Here is a 10,207-nt window from a genome sequence, read left to right on the forward strand (position 1 = left end):
ACTTTTCTGTTATGAGCTTAAATAAACAGCTGTGGTGGCCAAGAGTAGATTTTCCATAGGAGTAGTATTCAGTCAAACAAAAGAAAAAATACTCAGTATGAGATATTTTATTTGAGAAGAAATTACTCTTAACAGATTCATACAGTCCTTTGAATAAGTGAGAATGTCCAACTATTTCACATCCGAGGTTAGGAATGACATTGAGGAAGTAGGAAATGCCAAAGGGAAAATCTCTTTGATATCAGTTATTACCAAGTTTTAAAAAAGCAATTTACATAAATTATGCAGAGAGGTAAAAAAAATAGAAATTACAGGAAAAAAAATAGAGGAGGTATGTTCCACTTCCACAATCTGATCAAAGTATCTCAACATTTTGCTCAGGAATTTGGCCCTGCAATCGTGGGCACATCTTCAGCTACAGGACAATTGACCCTTTTAGAGCTGTCAGCCCAGAGAATCTCATCAGAGCCTCCTTTATGTCTCTGTTCCTCAGGCTGTAGATGAAGGGGTTCAGCATGGGCATGACCACCGTGTACATCACCGAGGCCACTGCACTTGCGTGGGAGCTCTGGGGAGCAGCAGAGCTAAGGTAAACTCCCAGGACTGTGCAATAAAATAAGGAGACAACTGAGAGGTGAGATACACAAGTGGAAAATGCTTTATACTTGCCCTGAGCTGATGAGATCTCACATATGGAGGAAATTATCTTAGAGTAAGAGTAAAGGATGCCAATGAAGGAACCGACAGCCAAAAACGTGGCTGCAAAATATATCACCATGTTATTGAGAAAGGTGTCAGAACAAGCAAGTTGTAAAATCTGACTGACTTCACAGAAAAAGTGGGGAATTTCCACCTCTGTACAGAAGGACAGCCGCAACACCATGGAAGTGTGTAACAAGGAATACAAGACACTCAGGATCCAGGATACCAGAGCCAGCAGTCCACAGAGCCAGGGGTTCATGATGACCGTGTAGTGCAGGGGGTGACAGATGGCCACAAAGTGGTCATAAGCCATCACAGTCAGGAGGAAAATGTCTAATCCTGTAAATAGTACAAAAAAATACATCTGCGTGATGCAGCCTGCATAGGTTATGACTTTGCTCTGAGTCTGGATGTTCCACAGCATCTTGGGGACGGTGGTGGAGGTGAAACAGATGTCTACAAAGGACAGGTTCGCCAGGAAGAAGTACATGGGGGTGTGGAGGTGGGAGTCAGAGCTGACGGCCAGGATGATGAGCAGGTTTCCAAATGCAGTGATCAGGTACATGGAGAGGAAAAGCCCAAATATGAGGGGCTGCAGTTCTGGTTCCTCTGAAAATCCCAGAAGCTGGAACTCTGAAATTCCTGTATAGTTTCCTGGGTCCATGTGTTGGAGGTGACTAGCATCACAGGGGAAAATAGAGACTAATTTTCACACATTGCTTACAATGACATTGCTACTCACTGCTCGCTTTGTGGAAAAGCAACAATTTATATTTTCCAGTCAAGAAACTAATTGAAATATTTGTGAATGGATTTGGGCCCCTTGAGAAGATCCCAGTTCCTCTCTGATTAGGCATTTTCATCACAACATCAGATGTTCTCTAAAAGGTTGGTTATTGTATAGTTTTAGTAAGGAATTATTTCATGCATTTGAGGAATATATAGAGTGGAGACCATGTTTTGGAAATTCTATCATAAACAAGAGAGTGCTGAAAAGCAAAAATCCCTGCAATTCAATGATGGTGATAGGGTAGATGTGTAAATAAAGATTAAATAATCATGAGAAGGGGCAGATGCTATGAGCAAAACACAAGCAGATTAAGGGAGAGTATGGGTGAGGTATTATGTTGGGTGTTTATTCAAGGTTGGGTAAGAAGGTGACATTTGAACAGAGACCTCATGGAAGAGGGTGTGGAAGACAGGAGGTTTGCTGGTAGAGGGACTGGCTGGTGCAAAGGCCCTGAAATAGAGGAGGCTGTGTATCCCAGCTCTGAGGACTGCTGTCATTATCCCCCCCACGCACTGTGACTTAAACACAACATAGCACACCATGTCCTCCTGGTGTGTGTTACTTCTATGTCCTTCTCACCTCTCCCCCATCTGCTCCAACACACTGTTTAAGATATCAATGCATACACATCATATTATCTTTCCCATAAGGAATGTAGAAATGGTACCCAGAAATTCTTATTTATAGCTTCCCAGGGACAAATCATCTTGGGGCTCCATTTTGGAATGGCCACATTTTGACCTGTGTGCAAAGAAACATAAAAAATTGTGTTCAACACTCGGTGTCTTTTCTGGTTTCATACAAATTTTAGATTGTTCGTTCCAGCTCTGTGAAAAATGCTGGTGGTATTTTGATAAAGATTGCAATGTGTAGATTGCTTTGGATAGCATAGACATTTTAATAATATTTGTTCTTCCAATCCATAAGCATGGAGTATTTTTCCATTTCTTTGTGCTTTCCTCAGTTTCTTTCATAAGTGTTCTACAATTTTCAGAGTACAGATCTTTTACCTCTTTGGTTGGGTTTCTTCCTAGATATCTTATAGTTTTTGGTACAATTGTAAATAGCTAAGAGACACGTGAAGATATGGTTACATCACTCATCATCAGGGAGATACAAATCAAAACCACAATGAGATGCCACCTCACACCAGTCAGAATGGCTAAAATTAACAACTTAGGCAACAACAGATGGTGGCCCAGATGCAGAGAAAGGGGAACCCTTGCACACTGTTGGTGGTAATGCAAACTGGTGCAGCCACTCTGGAAAACAATAGGGAGTTTCCCCAAAAAATGAAAAAAAGAGCTTCTCTACCTTGCAGCAATTGCACTGCATGGTATTTATCCAAAGGATACAAACAGAGTGATCCCAAGGGCCACCTGCCCCTTAATGTTTATAGCAGCAATGTCCACAACAGCCAAACTATGGAAAGATCCCAGATGTCCATCCACAGATGAATGGATAAAGAAGATGTGGTATATTTATACAATGCAATATTAGCCATTAGAGAATGAAATCTTGCCATTTGCAATGATGTGGATGGATCTAGCATGTATTATGCTAAGCAACATTAATCAGAGAAAGACAAATACTATATGATTTCATTCATATGTGGAATTAAATGTTTTTTTTATTATGTTACATGGAATTTAAGGAGCAGAACTGATGAACATAGGGGAAGGGAAGGAAAATAATAAGATAATAGAGAGGGAGGGAAACCATGATAGAATCTTGATTATAGGACACAAAGGGAGGGTTGCTGGAGGGGAGATGAATGGGAGGATGGGGTAATTGGGTGATGGGCATTAAGGAGGGCAATTGATGGAATGAGCACTGGGTGTTATAAGTAATTGATGAGTCAATAAATTTTACCTTTGAGACTAATAATACACTCTATGTTAATTAAATTGAGCTTAAATAAAAATTTTTAAAAATAAAAGCAGTTTTTTTGTTCAATAAACAGAGAGATAGAGAGACAAAGAGGGAGGGTGAAAAGAGATGGACATAAAGAATAAAATCATCTAATAAGCTCAGTTGTCCTGAGAGACTTTGAGGAAGGAAAGCTTCCTTGGTGCTAGTGGCATCCATTCCTGGTTATATCCCATTGAACCCAGCAAAAATAATAAAAGAGCAAAATTAAATTTGTCCACAACACAAAGTGGTGACATTTTTATGTGGTGAAACACCGTACAGATTGAACATCACAAAAGAAAAATAAGGAGAATAAACCGAAATCTCACAAAATTTGGGCATTTTTATTACCAGATAGCAGACAAGAGACTTGCTTTTCCTTTGCCTATTCCATATTTATTTGACCAGTTGGTTTTTGTTTGGTCAAATAAAGGATGAGGTGAGCTCATTCATCACTTTTCTTATGTGACATATTTTTGTGTTTATTTTTTATTCTTAGCCTTTGGGTTTTAGTCACTTTCTTGACAAGTCTGATGAGCACAACTGCTCATGGTTCTGTTCCTTGTCCAACATACAAAGGCCTCCCTAGACTCTGTGAAATCCTACACACCGTATGGCAATCTATCCTCTTACTCTGAATACTCTTCATGTGACTTACCTGAGGACATTATCTTGACTCACATTTATCTTACCATGCTCTTGTCTGTCACTCTGATGTAAGGACCAAAAGAGCCTGGAAGTCACCTGTGCTGTTCATCTTTTTCTTTATGGGTGTGAATGTATATGCACTTACATAGAAACAAATTCAAGTAAATGAGACATTATGAAATACAAAGAATGACAGAGGAGATAAAACCATGTTTAAAGAGAGCAGTTTTACTAACTGTATTCAACAACATTGAAGGGAGTTTTGAGGACTAACTGAAACATGAACTTCACAAGCAGTAATTCCACAAAATCAACATGGATGAATAATGAAATTTCCCAAACCTTGAAATAAAAGGGCATAAGATATAAAGTTCTTAGAAATTTCTGGCACATAGTAGGTGCTTTTTTAGTATTTGTTGAATGAATCAGGAATTAGGTCTCATTATATATGACACTTAATACATGACAAAGCTGTATTTGGATGTAGTTAGAAAAGATTGGATTGCTGAATGGAAGTTGGCACAAATGGCTTTCTCTGTGGAAGGAAGTGCAGCTGCTCCTTATCTCACACACCTCACAAAAATCAGGAGTAAACCCTCAGTGTAAGTGTAACCATTCCATTTCAGATGCACATCTAGAAAATACATATAAAATCCACAGGTGGGCAAACCACCATAATTAAGGCAAAAAACTCAGAAGTAAAAAGATTGATATATTTAACTAAATAAAATTTAGAACTATTTTTAAAAAAATTATTTATTTGTTTGACAGAAAGACAAGCGGGGGAATGGTGGGGATAGGGAGAAGAAGGCTCACACTGAGTGGAGACCCCAACGTAGGGCTGGATCCCAGGACTCTGGGAACATGACCTGAGTGGAAGGCAGATGCTTAGCCAATTGAGCCATTCAGGTAGCCCTAAAATTTAAAACTATTTTATGGCCAACAATGTCTAACTAAAGGTCATACAGAAACTGTGATTTACAAAAATTATTTGAAATGCTAAGTAGGCATATAATACGTGGATATATAATAATAACCGGTAAATGAACATGGTGATCAAATATATGACTCCTGTTGGGGCTCACTAATAGCTTAAAAAATCAACAGAAATCTCTTTCACACCCATCACCCTGAGAAAACACTCAACAAGCTGTCATATTGGTTGGGGTTGATATTTTTAATCAAGTAGCAAATGGGTACTCTCTAACATTGCTGTCAGAATTGTGAAGTGTTACAACATCTTGGAGAGGCTCTGAAGACAGCTACAAATATTAAAAATACAGATGTACTTTGGGGTGCCTGGCTGGCTCAATCAGCAGAACATGGGACTCCTGAGCTTGGGGTTTTAAGTTCAAGCCCCATGTTGGGTGAAGAGATTACTTAAAAAATTAAATATTAAAAAAATATTGATATGCTTTAACTCAGGGTTTCTCAGCCTCTGCACTACAGACATTTGGGGCCAGAGCCTTCTCTGTGGTGGGCTGTGTCCTGCGAACTGTGGGGTGTTTAGACCATCCCCGGTTTCCAAACACTCCTTTACAGTGTGGCACCCCAAAATGTGTTTGAACATTGCTCAACGGCCCCTGGGCTCAATGGCCCCTGGTGCCCTCACCTTTGGTAGAGAAATATAGTTTTAAATACTTAAAAAAGTATTTTTATAACATATATTCAATAGTATTACTCCTCATTCAATAATAATGAAAAAATACAAAAGATCATCAAAAGTGTAAATGGCAGAGCCACACCATGAAATGTCATGCAGGCATTGAAATAATGACCTAGGATTACACTGGTTGACTGTGTAAGACACTCCTGAGTCAGAAGTCTGGGGGAGAAAAGCTAGAAAAAAAGATGTGCCAGCATGTAAAGAGTACTTAAAATATGCATAGGTGTCTTTTCATACGTTCAAATTGAAAGGGTGTGAATGTGTATGTGTGCACAACACAGAATAGTCTAAAAAGAAATGAAGACTTTTGAAAGAAAGAAGAACACATGAAATTAAAATAGAAGACATAAAATAAAAAAAGGAAAGAAGAGTGAAAATGCATTTACGTTAAGCAGAGTGGCTCAAAACAACTGTCAGAAATGAAATTGAAGGAAGACCCCAAACCAACTTCTGAGTAAAAAGATTTAAAAGAGTAATAATTCACATGGGTCTAAATCTAAATTAGATTGTCAAGGACTCGGGAATAAAAAAATTGAAAAAGTCTTTCAATGTGGACAGAAGCTGTATCTAAACTTTTATTGTCATTTCACATAAAGAGATATAGGACAAGTGTGCTTATGGAAAGTAAAGGTAATTCTTAGTCAAACGTAAAGAAGAATCCCTTCCAAGTGATGGCATTTTATTTTACAAATATATTCAATAATAAAAGGCCACAAGGAACAGTAAGGTATTCGGAGATGTGAACACTAGTTGGAAAATATGTATAAAGGGTGATTTGTGAGTGATAAGTATGCAGAAGGACATGCACTTTCAGGGTTTGGAAAACAGGAATCAACAAGTGAGGAATATTTAGTTGACAGATCAGTTCTTCCAGCAAAACAAACAAACAAAAAAGTAGAAAATTAGTGAAGGGAATATATTATGAGTAACTCACAGACTTGACCACACAAAATTTATACACTCTCACACATTTTGCGCAAATACATCTACACAAATATAAAAAAGAAAAATGGCAAGTAGCTAAATTGGTGAAATAAACAACAATACTTTGCTTGAAAGAATGCAATAAAAAAGGGAATAAAATCATTCTGATCCCACTATGCAAACACCAAGAACTCCCACAGACATTTTTCAATGGAGAGAGTGGGTGGCGAGCTAAGCCAGGACACATTCAGGCCCACATATGAGGTAATTGTAAAGGAAGCTCATTAGCATACTTTTTCATATAATAACACATAAAAAATTTCATTCGAATACTCGAGAGGAGGTACTGTGATATGTATGTTTCACGGAAAGCTCTTGCATAGATGCACCTGCCAGAATTCTTTCATCTGGATTTTCCTCCTTTGTACAGAAATGTAGTCTAATATGTCCCATTTTAAACATGAAAGGCACATCCTCACTTCACTGTATGACCCTCCAAAGCTAATACTTGACTCTTCTACTCTGGTTAATTGCAAAGATCCTTGGTCTCATGTCCTAATTTTATGCTTCCCACCCCTCATACGTTTGGGTCCACTGTTATAATTTACTTGTTAACATTGAAACTTGTCTTTCTGAGTTCAATGTACAATTCACCTCTATTTTTAACATCATAAATACATAAGTGAATCAATCAATGAAAATATTTTCTTTGGAAGCCGGTTTTTGCCAAACGTATCTCAGGGCTGTGTTCCTCGGGTTTCACTCATGCTGCCAAAAGCCCAGTGATGATGTTAGGGCTCAGAACTTTCCTGGGCATTGTTGTTTCTTACAGATATGTGTATGGCATTTTCTTTACTTGCCACAACCACTTAGGATAGGGTTTGCACAAGAAGAGAATATTTTTCGTTGGAACCGGGTTTTTCCCAAATGTGCCTGAGTGCTGTGTTTCTCGGGATTAACTCATGCTACCAAAAGCACAGTGATGATGTTAGTGCTCCGACCTTTCCTAGGTACTGTTGTTTCTTCCGGACAAGTGTATGGCATTTTCTTTACCTTGCCACGACCACTTGTGATAGGGTCTGCACCTTAGGAAAACCGTTTTCATTGGAAAGCGGCTTTTTGCCAAACGGGTCTCAGTGCTGTGTGCCTCAGGTTTCCCTCATGCTACCAAAAGCACAGTGAGGATATTAGGGCTTAGACCACTTCTGGGTAAAGTTGTTTCTTATACATAAGTGGGAGGCCTTGTCTTTGCCTTGCTACAAGCACTTTTGATAGGTTTTCCACATCAAGAGAATATTTTTCGTCGGAAGCCGTTTTTGCCCAAACAGTCTCAGTGCTGTGTTCGTTCGGGTTTAACTCATGCTAGCAAAACCGCCGGGATGATGTAAGGGCTCAGACTGTTCCTGGGCACTGTGGTCTCTTACAGATCAGTGTATGGCATTGACTTCACCTTGCCACAGGCACTTGAGAGCATGTTTGCACGTTAAGAAAGATTTCTTCGTTGGAAGCCGGTTTTTGTCAAATGAGTCTCAGTGCTGTGCTCCTCTGTTTTCACTCGTGCTGCCAAAAGCACAGTGATGATGTTAGGGCTTAGAACATTGCTGGGCACTGTGGTTTCTTCCGGAGAAGTGTATGGCATTTTCTTTACCTTGCCACAACCACTTGTGATAGGGTCTGAACCTTAGGAAAACCGTTTTCGTTGGAAAGCGGCTTTTTGCCAAACGGGTCTCAGTGCTGTGTGCCTCAGGTTTCCCTCATGCTACCAAAAGCACAGTGAGGATATTAGAGCTTAGACCACTTCTGGGTAAAGTTGTTTCTTACACTGTGGGAGGCGTTGTCTTTGCCTTGCTACAAGCACTTTTGATAGGTTTTCCACATCAAGAGAATATTTTTCGTCGGAAGCCGTTTTTGCCCAAAGAGTCTCAGTGCTGTGTTCGGGTTTAACTCATGCTAGCAAAACCGCCGGGATGATGTAAGGGCTCAGACTGTTCCTGGGCACTGTGGTCTCTTACAGATCAGTGTATGGCATTGACTTCACCTTGCCACAGGCACTTGTGAGCATGTTTGCACGTTTAGAAAGATTTCTTCGTTGGAAGCCGGTTTTTGTCAAATGAGTCTCAGTGCTGTGCTCCTCTGTTTTCACTCGTGCTGCCAAAAGCACAGTGATGATGTTAGGGCTTAGAACATTGCTGGGCACTGTGGTTTCTTCCGGACAAGTGTATGGCATTTTCTTTACCTTGCCACGACCACTTGTGATAGGGTCTGAACCTTAGGAAAACTGTTTTCGTTGGAAAGCGGCTTTTTGCCAAATGGGTCTCAGTGCTGTGTGCCTCAGGTTTCCCTCATGCTACCAAAAGCACAGTGAGGATATTAGGGCTTAGACCACTTCTGGGTAAAGTTGTTTCTTACACATAAGTGTGTGGCGTTTTGTTTGCCTTGCGACAACCACTTTTGATAGGTTTTGCACATCAAGAGAATAGTTTTCGTCAGAAGCCGTTTTGGCCCAAAGTGTCTCAGTGCTGTGCTCGTTCGGGTTTAACTCATGCTAGCAAAACCGCCGGGATGATGTAAGGGCTCAGACTGTTCCTGGGCACTGTGGTCTCTTACAGATCAGTGTATGGCATTGACTTCACCTTGCCACAGGCACTTGTGAGCATGTTTGCACGTTTAGAAAGATTTCTTCGTTGGAAGCCGGTTTTTGTCAAATGAGTCTCAGTGCTGTGCTCCTCTGTTTTCACTCGTGCTGCCAAAAGCACAGTGATGATGTTAGGGCTTAGAACATTGCTGGGCACTGTGGTTTCTTCCGGACAAGTGTATGGCATTTTCTTTACCTTGCCACGACCACTTGTGATAGGGTCTGAGGATCACGCCCTGAGCCGAAGGCAGAAGCTTAACCGCTGTGCCACCCATGCTCCCCACGACAACCACTTTTGATAGGTTTTTGCACATCAAGAGAATAGTTTTCGTTGGAAGCCGTTTTGGCCCAAAGTGTCTCAGTGCTCTGCTCGTTCGGGTTTAACTCATGCTAGCAAAACCGCCGGGATGATGTAAGGGCTCAGACTGTTCCTGGGCACTGTGGTCTCTTACAGATCAGTGTATGGCATTGACTTCAGCTTGCCACAGGCACTTGTGAGCATGTTTGCACGTTTAGAAAGATTTCTTCGTTGGAAGCCGGTTTTTGTCAAATGAGTCTCAGTGCTGTGCTCCTTTCTTTTCACTCGTGCTGCCAAAAGCACAGTGATGATGTTAGGGCTTAGAACATTGCTGGGCACTGTGGTTTCTTCCGGAGAAGTGTATGGCATTTTCTCTACCTTGCCACGACCACTTGTGATAGGGTCTGCACCTTAGGAAAACCGTTTTCATTGGAAAGCGGCTTTTTGCCAAACGGGTCTCAGTGCTGTGTGCCTCAGGTTTCCCTCATGCTACCAAAAGCACAGTGAGGATATTAGGGCTTAGACCACTTCTGGGTAAAGTTGTTTCTTACACTGTGCGAGGCGTTGTCTTTGCCTTGCTACAAGCACTTTTGATAGGTTTTCCACATCAAGAGAATATTTTTCGTTGGAAGC

At 40.6% G+C, this 10,207-nt stretch overlaps 1 protein-coding gene across 1 annotated transcript; it reads right to left on the reverse strand.

The window, feature by feature from the left end:
* Window positions 1-302: 302 nt before the first annotated feature.
* Window positions 303-2,108, reverse strand: LOC103677186 (olfactory receptor-like protein OLF4). The gene has a single exon (XM_008706427.2). It carries the CDS (start codon window positions 1,364-1,366, stop codon window positions 416-418), a length of 951 nt encoding a protein of 316 aa, XP_008704649.2. The 5' UTR covers window positions 1,367-2,108; the 3' UTR covers window positions 303-415.
* Between the last annotated feature and the right edge of the window lie 8,099 nt (window positions 2,109-10,207).

This window comes from Ursus maritimus, unplaced genomic scaffold (genome assembly GCF_017311325.1).
Source record: "Ursus maritimus isolate PB19 unplaced genomic scaffold, ASM1731132v1 scaffold_14, whole genome shotgun sequence".
Classification (NCBI taxonomy): domain Eukaryota; kingdom Metazoa; phylum Chordata; class Mammalia; order Carnivora; family Ursidae; genus Ursus; species Ursus maritimus.

What these genes read in the sequence shown, in the direction of transcription:
- LOC103677186 (XM_008706427.2), bottom strand. Translation starts at nt 1,366, where the DNA reads ATGGACCCAGGAAACTATACAGGAATTTCAGAGTTCCAGCTTCTGGGA.